Below are 15030 nucleotides of genomic sequence, written 5' to 3' on the forward strand. Positions count from 1 at the left end.
AAGGGGGGCGGCGCCGCGCGGAGCTCCCGCCCGGCGGGGGCGGCCGTTACCGGCGGCCGTTACGGCGCGCGGGGCGGGGCCGGGCAGGGCAGCCGTTGCCCCGTCCCCTCAGCGGCGACGCAGCCCCTGAGAGGGGGATTCGCGGCCTCGGAGACCGTAGCCCCGGGGTGAAGTGGCTTCGTACCCCCCGCCAGGACAAGCTACCGGGCCCGGGGCGGGAGCAGAGGGCGAGGCCGGCGGGAGAAAGGCGGCTGAGGGGGGTCGCCATCTTTCCGTGGCGCGGGTTGGAGGAAAGCGAGTGGGTTTTAGCCAAGCGGCGCAGAAAACGCTCAGTTTTTATTAAATACAGATGCAAAGTCTACAGGAGGTGCGCGTGGGACACTTGTTTTGCCTTAGGTTTAGCGTTATTTCTTAGCTAATACTCGAAAATCACACGTCAGTTGGTGGAACGCCACAGCGTTTCAGTCAGGAGCCAGGATTACCTAAGTCTAGTCGCTGCAACTGATAGAAAGTAAAGCTTTCACCCGCAAACAAAGCAACTTTTCATTGTGGTTATCATCTAATTGTTGACAAGTCATTCCAGTTGGTCATTAGTGACTGGCTTCTCTTCCTTCTTGCACTTGATCCCGAAGAAACTGAAAAGTTTCATTAGCATCAGATCAACAATCTCCTCTTCTTCAGAAGCCTAAAATAATGAGGAAAAAGTTACTGGGATGCCGAGCCCAGAAGCAGGTACGGTTTCTGCTGAAGCCAGAGAGAGTCACAAGAGGAAATCTCTACTTGAGGTGAAACAGGCCAACTTTCAGTCAACGGAGCAACAACATTTCCAACAACAGAGCTAAAGTAACCACCAAAGCAAAACATCACACAAATATGTTTATCAAGACAAAAGTCCCAGTTGGGCATGGGTGAGGATGAACGTTACAGAAGAAGTTTTGTCTCTGTCAAAGCCCATGGAAATCTTGCTACAGGAGCCCAGAATTCATTTGCCAGCTACCATAACAGCTGGTGGTACATAGAGTGAGCCACCCACCATTTCTAGATGAAGTAAATGAGAAAAACTAAATATATCTTGCTTTCTATTGACAAGATTCTTTGTTCTCATCTCCCTTGACTTTGTTTAGAACAGAGGAATTTTAGACAGTACTGGAATACAAAGCTGGAATTTACACCATACTATCAATAGGTTGAATGGGTCAAACACTCAGGGACATTTTTGAAAGGAGTGTAAAGTCCTCAAGGACTTTAGTGGCAGTTTTGGCGCTGATTTTGGTGGTGCTGGGGCACAAGTCTAAGGCTTTGGCTGGATTTAGTACGTGAACAGAAGGCTACAAATCAGATCTGAACTGGGACTTGTCTGAACAGGAATGGACAGCGTAAATCTGGAAAATCTGAAGTGTGCTTTATGAGTAAATCTTGACTTCTTAGGAGTTGGACTGAGTTTATATGGATTTCATCCGATGGTAGAATACCTAAATCATGAGTAATCACGGCACAATAAATGTTAAAAACGGCAGGAGAGCTTAGGTGAACACACCTGGTAGTGCTTCTGCTCCTCCCCAAAAGCAACCAGAATCACTGAAATGAACAGATTCAGTACCACAAATGTCATGAAAATTATGCAGGATCCGATTAAGAAGGAGCCTAAAATTGGATTGTAGTCCAAGACCTGTAATATTCATAAGGTAAGACATCATATTTTGATTGTTAAAAAAAAAGAAAACCAACCAAAAAACCCATACGTACAAGCAGTTAAGACACAATAAGGAATTTGTCTCTGAAAATGCCTATAGCTAACAAATTATGCTATCTACCACTCACCGGACAGCACCAGCGAGCTGGTGGTCAACCTCCGGACCGCCGGCACCCGCAGCGGCAGAGGCGGCGAGAGGCGCGGGCAGCGCGGCGCCAGCACCGGCCCGACCCGCCGGAACGCTCGCCACGCCATCTTTGCCGGGGGCGGGCAGGCGGGGGGGGGAAAGGGGGGCGGCGCCGCGCGGAGCTCCCGCCCGGCGGGGGCGGCCGTGGCCAACTTTCAGTCAACGGAGCAACAACATTTCCAACAACAGAGCTAAAGTAACCACCAAAGCAAAACATCACACAAATATGTTTATCAAGACAAAAGTCCCAGTTGGGCATGGGTGAGGATGAACGTTACAGAAGAAGTTTTGTCTCTGTCAAAGCCCATGGAAATCTTGCTACAGGAGCCCAGAATTCATTTGCCAGCTACCATAACAGCTGGTGGTACATAGAGTGAGCCACCCACCATTTCTAGATGAAGTAAATGAGAAAAACTAAATATATCTTGCTTTCTATTGACAAGATTCTTTGTTCTCATCTCCCTTGACTTTGTTTAGAACAGAGGAATTTTGGACAGTACTGGAATACAAAGCTGGAATTTACACCATACTATCAATAGGTTGAATGGGTCAAACACTCAGGGACATTTTTGAAAGGAGTGTAAAGTCCTCAAGGACTTTAGTGGCAGTTTTGGCGCTGATTTTGGTGGTGCTGGGGCACAAGTCTAAGGCTTTGGCTGGATTTAGTACGTGAACAGAAGGCTACAAATCAGATCTGAACTGGGACTTGTCTGAACAGGAATGGACAGCGTAAATCTGGAAAATCTGAAGTGTGCTTTATGAGTAAATCTTGACTTCTTAGGAGTTGGACTGAGTTTATATGGATTTCATCCGATGGTAGAATACCTAAATCATGAGTAATGACGGCACAATAAATGTTAAAAACGGCAGGAGAGCTTAGGTGAACACACCTGGTAGTGCTTCTGCTCCTCCCCAAAAGCAACCAGAATCACTGAAATGAACAGATTCAGTACCACAAATGTCATGAAAATTATGCAGGATCCGATTAAGAAGGAGCCTAAAATTGGATTGTAGTCCAAGACCTGTAATATTCATAAGGTAAGACATCATATTTTGATTGTTAAAAAAAAAGAAAACCAACCAAAAAACCCATACGTACAAGCAGTTAAGACACAATAAGGAATTTGTCTCTGAAAATGCCTATAGCTAACAAATTATGCTATCTATATAATACATCTATATATAATGCCTATAGCTAACAAATTATGCTATCTATAGCATAGATATAGCTATATATATAGATGTATTATTCACTTTATTCACTCCTTTATTCACTTTCCTATGTTGATATGATATAATACAAATATGATGGAATATTTTATATATATGATATATTAATATGGGAAATCTCTGGGGTTTTTTAAGTGTTTGCATTTGATTGTAAGGGTATGAAAGTTTCATGTGAAAGTTGACAAGGCTGGACAACTGTTTATCCACAGAACAGCTGAAGCTCCATCATGCTTCAGCTTGTAAAGTATGGATGAAATCTCTGTGTGGTTTTGTTTAGTAGTGTCTTTACAAAGAAGCCCAGTCAGACTGTCATGGGCACATATCAACAAAGGGTTGTGTAAAAATCCAAACCCCTAATATTCACGTAAACTATAATGTAGGAATGTATTTTCATGATTAACAACATGAGTGGGATGTAGAGGTGAAAAACTTTGTGCCCAATTACTGATCTTCAAAGCTATCTATACCCTGTTGGATCCATGGTTTGAAAATAGCCACCAAGGAGGACTTCACAGTCAGAGATGTCTGAGAACTAGCTTAATCCACAATGAGCTGTTCAAAGGATATTGTAATAATTGAATGAACTTAACGAAAAAGTCAAGAATAATAAAAACAAATGTAAGAAAGTTCCCTTGTGGAAGGCCTTGCTTTTCTTGGGAAGCTGATGAGTGTGTGTTCAGAACAAATGCAGCGTATTGCTCACATTTCCATCTGTAGCTTTCTAAGGAAACTGCTCAAAACTTTCTGTAATCAGTAAGTAACATATCGAGTTAAAATATGGGCACCTTTCTCAATGAAGTGTTCATTATGAATCTACTGATAGTCAAAATGGGATGTGAGATATATTTCACTTGGTGTCTTTTTCTTGATGAGAACAGGTGGCTGCTTTAGGAAGCTATGGAGCTTGCAAAATTAGATTAATGTCTAGCACTAACTGAAAGCCTTTCTATTTGCTGGGTCAAAGCATATTTGATAGCTGAGGTGCTAATCATACAGTGATACACTTTTCAAAATTAGGGGTGGTACCTCCTCATAGTTGAAGATTCCCAGCTGAAGACTGACCATGGTCTCTGCCGAGTCAAAGAGTGTTTTGTAAGAGCAGAGCTTCCAGCCAAATATCAAGTTTGTCTGCAGAGGAAAGAAGGCACATCTTGTGTCACAATCCCAGTCCTTGCTGCAAAATCCACTAATGACTGCCGTATTCAGAGAAAGCCCTCTTAGCTTGTCAGCAGAGCCATGAAGTTTTTTTGTGTGTGTTCTGGGTGTTTTTTGGTTTACAAGCAGGGGAAACACCAGACAAGGTCACAGAAGAAGACTAACCTAGAGTTAAGAACTGGATTCACACTTTCTGAATGTGTTTAGCTGTAAGACTTTTTACCATGGATATGACAACGTCTTATATTGCTCAACTTGGCACTAGATATGTAAAAAATCTGCAAATACATGACAAAATCATGAAAGTAATTTAACTCACCTCCAAGGAGCAGATTTATCCCTACATAATTGACCAAATTAGTCATGGTCACAAACAATGGCCTTCCAAACAGGCAACCTCCTTGTTTGCACTCAGTAACTAAGGTGCTAATTTCTTAATTTATATCTTGTGGGCCTCCTGCCTCTGATTTAAATAGGAGCTGCTGCCGGCTCACCTTTTTCTCCATCCCTCTGCCTCTTTCTTTTACAGCTCCTTTACTGGCATGAGGTGACAACAGGCTGATTAGAACTGATCTGATCACTTATTTAACCTGTTCAGTTTGTGGCCACACCGGTGCCTAAAGCTACTCAGTGACTAGTTCCAGTGCTGTTTGTCACAGGGCTGTCCCTTACAGGACAGTTTGCATTTGGCTCAGATGGTTTCCACTTCTTCAGTAATTTTTCAATTGAGATGTGCTGAATTTCCCACATCACACTGCCAGAAGATTTACAGGAAATATTTCAGCTAAAGTATACGTAAGTAAGTACACTTACATTGCAGTCCAATAATTCTTTAATCTCATTAGAATGAAAATATACTTTTATTTGTGTAATGAGTATTCCTATGACAGACAGAAAAATAATTATTTCCCACTTAAAAACTGGCCAAACAGAAAATTGCACTTGCTGCACTCTCCCCGATTTAAACTTTATCCAGAAAATGATTTTTCCTGTACTTTGCTCTTTGTCACACCTATTACACACAGAGAAGCCATTTTTTCATCTCAGTGTTTGATTTTTGCAGTAAATTTCAGTTTGCAAAGAATAGATAAGTGGATATTTTAACTTCTCTTTCACTTACACTGAAGAATTGGGCTCCAAGCTTCTAACCTAAGATATAGGCAGCTTTATTCAGTTTTGTATTTCAAAGCTGCGTTGCTTTCAGCATTCAGAGATAAATCATTTAGCCTGACAGTACTCAGAAGCAAACCGCAGCCAACAGGAACCACAGTGGTACTCACAGCGATGGAATAGGCCAGGAACATGATTGCAATAACAGTGATGAATCCAGAGATATCTCCCCATGCCCTCCTTAGGGTTGAAGTGATCATGTTTAGTTTAGGGTTCAGCCTCAGGAGATGCCACAGTTTCACTGTGGAGAGAAGCACTAGGAATGCAATCAGGTAGCCAAGAACCGCGTCAGCTCTTGCTGTTTCATTAAAGCTTACACAGCTGTTAGAAAAAAAGAAAAGTTGTAATAGACCATGAGGTCTATTAAGATAGAATCTCTCTGTCTTGAGATTCCAAGAAGGAAAATAGATTTGCTTCTGCATAAGTAGCACCAACAAAGGATGCACTAACTAGCATTAGTACTTACTCCTCTTTGTGTTCCTGGTAGTAGCTGATGTCCCGGGTCCCAAGGATTGTCCGCTTCACAAACACTGACAGGGCACTCCAGCTAATCAATATGATGGCCATCTCCAGGAGATTCCACTTGCTGTGGAAGTATCTCCATCTCAGAGTCTTCATCAGTTTTCCCTGTGAAAAGAGGAATTTTACAGTTTCAGTTTCATGACTCTGTATCATACAGTATACCTCTAAAGATTAGGGCTATCCTCTCCGCAATAAAGCAAACTACTGCATGTCAATAAAACTACATCTTGCACTGATCTCTCATTATCTTTCTCAAAAGCAACATTCCAGGCAAATAAAATGTTGCTTTCCTGTTATTTAACACAGATACAGTATCTGATTCAATCTTCCATTGATGCAAGTCAGCAGCAGTGTTACTGTAATAAAGTACAGTCATAGAAACATTGAATCGTCTAAGTTGGAAGGGACTTTTAAGGTCATTGAGTCCAACCTAACACTGCTAAAACCACCATTAAACCATGTCCCTCAGCGCCATGTCTACTCATATTTTAAATACCTCCAGGGACGGCAACTCAACCGCTTTACTGGGCAGCCTGAAGTTTTTGTAAGTGGAATGTAAACCAGACACAAGGAGGTGCTGTCAGATGAATTTTCCATTGGGTCTTACCTGTACTATCATGTAGTACACGATGAACAGGAAATAAATTACTTCTGCTGCAACCACAAAGATGTGGAGGCTGCTGGTGTATGTGTAAAGCCGGACACTTTGCAGCTCTGCACTTGTGAAGAAGGCCCCTAAAAAACAAAGTTCTCCTCAGTGCTCTGATGATTATATCATCCTGTTTTCATTCAAACAATTTAGTTCACCAGTAAGACTTCTGTGCTTGCATTCCCATCAATATGGGACTGAACATCACTATCAAACTAATATTTAGACTTGATTATGTGTGTAGCCTTATAACTGATCTGTGAAATTTTCCTCCAATAGGAGTTTCACAGAATCACAGTGCTTTTAGAGTGCTGTCGCTCTCCTGTATGATAGTATGATATTAATCCCAGCAGGACTGAGTTTGTGTTGGTCTACAAATGCAGAAATGTAGCAGGAGGACCTGGCGATATAAATCTGAATCTCATTCTAAAAAGAAAATGACCTCAGGTTTGTGGACTGGTTTGGGCATTTTCCAATACTGGCACAGACCTGAGGGATGCTACTGGTCAGATTAAGTGTTTTTGTGTGGCCTTCCAACCAGAATCTAGTTTCACTATTTTCTTTGCTGTATCCAGATTATGTATTGTAGGATTACATGGTGATATATTAGAAGTCTTCTGGAACAAAAGACAGGCTGTTGTTTGTACTTTTGTCTTAATGCTGTATTGATTAGCTGAAATGGATAGGAAACATAAGTTTTCTTGTTCCTGTTGTGTAAATGCTGGAGATTAAGTTTCAGTTCCGTGTTTTCTTCATCAGCAGATGACCACAGCATAAGCAAACGTAAGATATTCCATTACGGTCTGTATTACTGTGATGCTACATTTTCCCTAAATGGTTTATAAATTTTGCATTGATTCTGTTATTAGATTTATTAAAACATTTCTATTTACTGAATAAAGAACTAGGTAAACATTGACAGCATGTAAATCTGCGCTCTGTGGGTGCATTGCTTGCTGTCCTCAGAAATGTGTAACTTAAAAAAGGTTCTCACCTAAAGCATTGGTTTCAAACATCAGGCTTATGATGCAGAACAGGTTCACATTTGCGTTGTAGACTGTAAATTCGACAAACACTGCTCTTGTGAAGGTGTCTAGCCAGACATTGTTGAAAAGGTACTGGAGAATTCTGCCAAAAAATGCATAGCCAGTGATCTAACTCATACAGGAAAGAGACAGTATCATACAGGAGTTAGGACTGTTTGGATATTATCATAGAGAAGGAGTAAACCAGAGCTGTTCAAGAGGACATCTGGTCTGTTAGGTCTGGGTACAGGGACTATTTGTACTATTAGTCTAGTGGTAAGCTTCTTTTTGGCTCCTCTGGAGAAACAGGTTCTCCTTCTCTGGAGACATTCAAAACCCGCCTGGACAAGTTCCTGTGCAACCTGCTCTAGGTTGACCTGCTCTGGCAGGGGGGTTGGACTACATGATCTCCAGAGGTCCCTTCCAACTGCATGTGATTCTGTGATTCTGTGATATTGGCCAGTGCTAAACCTGAGATGCCTCAGGATCTATCATTTACCTCATATAGATTAGGAGAAAAAGGTTCTAATTTTGGAGCCTGGTTGATACCTAGCATGGAGCAAGATGACAGGAACATAAACTACAGTGATAGCCCCACAGTAATACCTACAATATTCAGCACAATGCACAGAAGGAAAACTTCTGATGCAATCTGAAATTAATCTTAAATAGGGTAAAGAGCATCATTGATGCTACAGCAGATACACTAGTAATTTACAAGAATACAAGTGGTACCTGGAGGCATTCTTAGGATCAGTTCCCAGGTGAATTGTGTAGCCCCCTCCCCTGTAGATGGCCAGTTTGCCCCAGATGGGGTGCCCTCTCAGTTTGGACTGACTCTGATAGTGCCATGCTGAGCTCAGGTCGGAGGAGTTATCAAAGACTGAAGCATTCCAGTGTTCCCCATAATCTGCTGTATCTTCTGTTTGTAGGGAATATGGAGCATGGCATTCCCGAAGCACGTGCTGGAGTTTGGGAGAAATAGGGCAAGTGTCTCCTTTCACTCTTACTTGGCGAATTCGAGCACTACCCACCAGCTTGGAATTGCCATCTGTGATGAATCCTAAACAGGAGATGGAAAAGAGCAGCACTTGTATTATGACAGAACTACTAATAATATTTCTTCATTTCCTGTATGATTCACTGATGCATTAATATTGTGCTATAGATTCTTTTCTAAAAAAACACTGTAAGCAAAATAGTAATGAAAATTAAGCCCTCATGTTGATTTGAACTGAGTTCTTAGACAACACCCAGAGATAACAGAGTTCAGTATCACTGCCTTTCTGTATTTTATACAGAAGGAAACTGAGGCCTGGAGGAGAAAAGTGACTTGCTTTGATTCCCCCAGCAGGGTAGCTGTATGCAGTGTCCATATGGGCACAGTTGGTCCGTGTCTGTCATGTTCAATGAACTGCTCTGCTAATGTATTTCAATATTTACTTTTAAATGTGAGCTGAAAAATGGGTCATATTTATTACTGGATATGGCTAGATAGAAACATGTTGATATTGCTTAATTAGCCTTCACATTGACCTAAGTCATGATGCAAACAGAGCTCTCCTGAGGAAAAGCTTTGTGGTGACACCCATCTGCCATTCTTTTTTTAAATTATGGAAAGAAACTTGTATAAAACTGATACCTGAAAATCTAACATTGCAATGCAGAACTTTTGCATTATATTAAATATAAGGAAAAGATCAGGACACATTAAACTTGGGGTCAAGCTGTAGGTTTTTTGTTATCCACTATTATTCATATTATAAGAATCCATACTAGCCTTATACACTCACAGTTTCTTTTTCCAGTCAACTATGCATGTGCAAGTTAGGGGTATGTATAAAAGATAATGTTTCAGAATCTGGCAAGCTGAAGTGAAACAATGGGACTCTGTACCTTTATATGATCCATAAAGATTTTTGACTAAGGTGGTGTTTGCCCATGTGAAAAAATCCTGATAACTGTAGACATCGTGGAATCCGTCTGTAAAGCTGTTCTCAATGTGTTTGTTTAAGTAGTAGGAATTGGGATCTCTCTGCCCATAGGCAACCAGTAACAGCATCCATAAAAATCCCAGATAGGCTGGAAAAAAACCAAGAAGAGACAGCATATGCGAGCTCAGAATTAACACTGCTGCTTGAAATAGATTGCATGAATGATTACTGCTGTCGTCACTTATTAGTGATGCTTTGGTAGATTCTAACTGACCAGCACTAATGAATTTGCACAAGCTACTTCAAGGTGCTGCAGTTTAAACATATCACATTTGGAATATGAGCAGCAGTCGAGAAAATAACTGGGAAGCCTGGCTAAACACCAATAGTCATGACAACTCAAAATAAAATGGCTAGTCTTTGTTTCATGTGAAGTTGAAGTATTTTTTTCCATTGTTTTAAGAGGAAATAAAACTGGAGTATAAATCAGTTTATAGATACTATCTAAATAAAACTGGAGTATAAATCAGTTTATAGATACTATCTGCTTTTAGAAAGATGGCCTCCATATGCTCATTTGATTTCCACTTCATTTACCTGTTGACCTCCTCCTCCTCCCCTTCTTAACTTTTCTTTAACCTCTCGTGTGTCTGTAATGTGTTTCTTTACCATAAAATCAAGCCTCAGCCACAATTCCATCTCCAGTGAATGTTCCCACTTCTTGCAGCTGCCACCAAACAGCCTCTCTCTGCACCATAATGACTGGTAAAAAGCTAAAGATATGCCAAAACTTCTTCACCCAAGAGAACAATATTTTCACTGATGTAAAAATACTGAGGAATATTATTGAATAAAAGAAGATAATCTACATATGGATAATACCTAAGATTTCTCTGATGAGGGCAAATGCTTTCTGCTCCTTCATACAGCTGATTTTCATTTTCTCCACATCAGCTGCAGGAGGTGGCTGGTAAATATTGCTTCTACTGTCCCTTCGGGCTCCAAAGAGAGGATTTGAATCACCTGTGAGTGAGAGCAGTAAACCCTGAAATCAGTTAACAGATCATCTCTGTTCTACTTTTTGTTTCTTTGGATATTATAAGGAAGCAGTTCTACTTACTGCTTTCCCTTAGGAAGACAGGGGATGTGATTTAAACAATTAGCATAGTAAGGAAAACAGTGGGGAGGGAAGGAGCTGACAAGCACAGTGTGTTAGGTTTATGCCCAGGTGTCTCTCTCTAGGCTGAGCATCTCAGAAGGTGATGTATTCAGAGCCTGAGGCTGATCAGGGAGGAAATTGTAGATCAGGATCCTTTGCTGTGCCCTAGGACTCCTGTCTGCTGATGTCAGCTTTTTTTAAGACATGATAGTGATTGCAGAAGCCAGTGTTTGGTTTATGGGAGTAATACAGGTAATTGTGGTTGTGGAAAAGTATGTAAACTGAGAAATTCCATAGAAGATTTAAAGGGAAATTTAATTGAAAGAGAGTTTTAGATATGCTTGTCAGATAAAGGTCTACCAATCTAGATGAAGAGTGCATTTTGCACTGGGTGTTTATTTTCACCAGGATGTGGAATAGTTACAGGTCTTGTTGCAAGCCATGCCATGAGTACTGAGATGTCTGCACAGAGCTAAAACAAGTCTCCTTTTGTATCTGATTTTTCTTATGTCTGATGTGAGAGCTAAAATATTTAAGCATGGTTACTGCATACTAATAGTGCTGAATCATTAATTCTTATTATAAAGGCTTTAGTCAGTTTGCCGCATTTTATTATTCTAGGTGCTCCTTGAATGTTGACAGACTGAAAAGTGATTGACTATCCATGTGTTCTTGATCTAATGTGAATCAATATAGGAGAATACTTATTTTTTCCTGACATAGGCAAGCCAGGGATGGAGGGGAGGAAGGAGTCAAATACCAGTATCCTGGCAGCCAGTAGGTGCTCCAGTAACAGGGGCAATCTTACAACAATCTTATTGTGCATGTATATATATTTACAGTGGTAAAAAGATAAACAAGGAAGTATTATTTTCTTGATCCAAAACTTCTTCTCTTCTATCTTTTTGACCTTGTGGTCTCTTTTTCTGAGTGTTCTGCAAGATTTATCTAACCTAGACATATAGTGGTCTTTATATATTCTCCAGCTGGGACAAAACCAGTTATTTAGGTTTGTTTCCACTTCTGCCTTGATCTTAGGAGTGCTAATGGGTAGGCACATAGTCACAGCACCTGTGGATTTAGTGATTTCTGCTAACCTTGTCAGCTAAGATTCAGGTATATAAAGATAACCAGTCAAGTTCTCAGTTGAGCTGAGTCATGTATTTGTGCATAAAGCCTCCAAAAGCTTGGAGAACACTTCACTTCCTTTAAGATTTTCTCACTTTACAGGCAGTTACCTGGTGCAGATAAAGGCCCATCGATAGCTGTGTTTTCTTCATCCTCATGTTCTACCTTCTTCAGAACCAGAGCAAAAAAAGCAGCAAATCCCAGCACCTGGAAAGAATTAGCTATAGACTCACCATACGTTCGTTTCATACAAATAAGCTCAGATTTTGACCTGGATCCCTTTGGATCCAGGCATGGGAGGAAAACAACTGTGCTTTGGCTTTGTTGAATTCATGCAGCTGAAGCTCATAGACAAGAGAAGAGTGGACAGTACTGGGGTCTATCCAGCTAAACTGATTTTGTCATATGACATGTCTTCCCTGGTCAGAAACCTCATCACCTATTAAACTCTGACAAAACAAGGGAGATGAAACTAATGGGGTTAATGTCAGCCAAAGACAACAGAACTGTGAATCATCTGCTAGCTCATGTTCTAAGACTTCTTTTTTTACATGTTAAATCCTGTGGTTCTTTAGAATACATTACATTGTCTTTGTGAAATAATTGTAGAATGAGTTCATATTGGCCAGGGGTTGTATTTCTGAGGATCTCACCTTTAAGGGCTGTGTGATGAAAAGACTTTCCAAGAAGGAGATGGCCATGGATATCAACCACTTGATGGAGTTCTCCTTGCCATAATGCAGCCCATAGAGCATGGTAAAGAACCCAGATACACCACTGGTGGCTGCAACAAGGAACCAAGCAATGAACACAAACCACCAGGGCAGTCCTTTGGAAGAAGAGCTTTTCTTGCCATCACCAGAGAAGCTTGGAGTAAGGGACCACCTTGAGAGTCAACCAGAAGAGAAAAAAATCAGTCTGCAGTGGAACAGAAGCCAAAATGATAGTCGATGGTTTCAGCAGGGATAGGCAGCATCTTGTGATTTAAAATCTCAGTCCTTTAACTAATGCAGTTATATAGGATATATGGATAGCAAAAAGTGCAGTGAGCAAAAATACGAGCAAGTGTGCAGAGATCAACTAAAATCAAACCAAATATGATGGCCTTATTTACTTCTCAGTTTATGCACAATTGAACCTCCAATAGAAATACTGACAAATGAAACCACAAGTGCATTTTAGCTGCTGGATACATCTCTTGTGATCCCTGTAAAGGCCATAGAGATAATTGGTACTTTTGTCCGCTTATTAATTTTTCTTTATCCATACATTTGAAGAGACATCTGAGACTTTGGAGCTCAGTGATTATCCCACCTCTTTGTTATCGTGTGGCATTACACTGTAACATTCAATTTTGGAGGCAAAAATGACAAAGAGCGGTGATCTGTCATTATTACTTTTGTGTGCAGTTCACAATGCATTGAAATTTCTTTGTTGCTCCTACAATAGTATAATAGTAAAGCATGTTTCTACAGCTATAGTAATGGTTATCTAGCACATATTAAGCAGTAATTATTTGGGCTCCATCATCCTGACCAGTTTTGAATTCATGACCTGAACTTACTTATACTGAGAACTAGATAAGAACTAGGTTACCTCTCACTGATGGACGCTGATGAGCAGATCCGGTTCTGCAGGAGGTTCTTCATGTGCTGAACCTGACGAACAGCTTGTGTGTAACTCTGAGGCATCTGAAATTTGTGGGGCCCCAGTAATTCCAACTCCATCTCTACATGCTGGAGTTGCATGTACAAGCAGCGATTGTAATCGCTGTATTTCAGTCGCTCACACGTTCCCTTCTCTGGAGTTGGGCTTCTTGTTTTTTCTGCAGGTAAAGAATTATTGTTTTTTTTAAAAGAAAATGAGCATAGCTTTCCCTAGATTAAAATACTGTCCAGTACAAAGGTTAGCAGAACTGGAGCTCAAGCTTATGAATGTAACAAAGTCAAGAGTAGCATTGGAAGGGACATGCAAAAGCATCTCTATTACATACTATAGAGCTTTAATGCTTTTCTGCTGGAATGGGCTGCATCTGTTGCCGGGAGGCAACTTAGTAAGACAGAGGTCCTAAAACCTTAATAGAGATGTCAGATAAGATCAAGTGCTAATTTGTTCATAGTTTACCTGTGCAATTAGTAGCTTGATACACTCAGTGGAAAAGCCAAATGCAAATCTTAATGAAATCAGTGGGATTGTTTACTCATACATTATTGTTTAATTGAAAATAAATGCTTAAGCTAAGAGTCAGACTGAAAGTAACAAGAGCACAAGGCTAAGAATTAAAAAAGGACAAGACAAAAAGACTGTGAAACAACTGAAGGTTGCTCAGAAAATTTGAGGAGACTCCATACTTGGAAATATTCAAAACCCAACTGGATGTGATCCTGGGAAACCTGCTCCAGCTGACCCTGCTCTGAGCAGGATGGTGGACTAGACAACCTCCAGAGATCCTTTCCAACTTCAACTATTCTGTGATTCTGTAATTGCCTTTGAGTCAGAAGGTAAGAAGAGCTTGGGTCATCACATCCAGCGTTACCATCATTTTCACTATAAAGTTTTGAGTAGGCACATCACATTGTGTTGTTTACCTTGTATACCCATAGCACCTAATGTGACAATTATAGGGTCCTCCTTCTTTTTGCTCTCATCATAGAAGTCTTGCCCAGCTCTGTTCTGCTGGCAGATGATGTCCTCAACCAGTGCCAATAGTGTGTTGATGTTAGTTGATTTTCCAAGATCTGATACTGAAGTGAGAGGTGGAGTCTTCAGAGCTTTAAAGAGCGAGTTGGCAATTCTTCTTATATCCTAGAAAAGACAGCAGTGACACAGCAATGACTGGCTGCAGTGACTTAAGCTGATGTGATCTGAAGGCACTGCTGGCTGGGAGCTGCAGCAGTTGCTAAGATCTCGAGAATGGATAAGGATGGTGTATCCTACGGTGCTGGATGTGACAGGCAGATTTCAACGAGTTCAGCAAGACAGCTTGCAGGATTCAAAAATACAACTTACTGCCTGAAGACCTTAGCTGAGAAAGACGGGGTCTATGATACCTTTTATCCTCACTGTCTTCCTTAATGTGTGCTTTATTTCCTGAACACAGTGATTTTGGTTGCACATAATAATTGTGCAAGGGCTGGGATGTAAATAGGCAGATCTTAATGAGGTGGAGGATTCCATG

At 40.8% G+C, this 15030-nt stretch overlaps 1 protein-coding gene across 1 annotated transcript in view; it reads right to left on the reverse strand.

Moving 5' to 3' along the window:
* Positions 1 to 232: 232 nt before the first annotated feature.
* The window catches only part of PKD1L2 (polycystic kidney disease 1-like 2), a 41010-nt gene continuing 26212 nt past the window's right edge, over positions 233 to 15030 (reverse strand). The window contains exons 30-43 of the mRNA XM_014942142.1: positions 14441 to 14657; positions 13488 to 13677; positions 12506 to 12737; positions 11963 to 12059; positions 10448 to 10588; positions 9528 to 9713; positions 8367 to 8694; positions 7601 to 7734; positions 6565 to 6692; positions 5902 to 6062; positions 5546 to 5756; positions 4137 to 4238; positions 2771 to 2902; positions 233 to 685 (exon numbers count right to left, since the gene is read on the reverse strand). Coding sequence (XP_014797628.1) covers positions 575 to 685; positions 2771 to 2902; positions 4137 to 4238; positions 5546 to 5756; positions 5902 to 6062; positions 6565 to 6692; positions 7601 to 7734; positions 8367 to 8694; positions 9528 to 9713; positions 10448 to 10588; positions 11963 to 12059; positions 12506 to 12737; positions 13488 to 13677; positions 14441 to 14657 — 2370 coding nt within the window. The 3' untranslated portion in view covers positions 233 to 574. The remainder of the gene's footprint in view (positions 686 to 2770; positions 2903 to 4136; positions 4239 to 5545; positions 5757 to 5901; positions 6063 to 6564; positions 6693 to 7600; positions 7735 to 8366; positions 8695 to 9527; positions 9714 to 10447; positions 10589 to 11962; positions 12060 to 12505; positions 12738 to 13487; positions 13678 to 14440; positions 14658 to 15030) is intronic.

Source organism: Calidris pugnax, unplaced genomic scaffold (genome assembly GCF_001431845.1).
Source record: "Calidris pugnax isolate Ruff unplaced genomic scaffold, ASM143184v1 scaffold28, whole genome shotgun sequence".
NCBI lineage: Eukaryota > Metazoa > Chordata > Aves > Charadriiformes > Scolopacidae > Calidris > Calidris pugnax.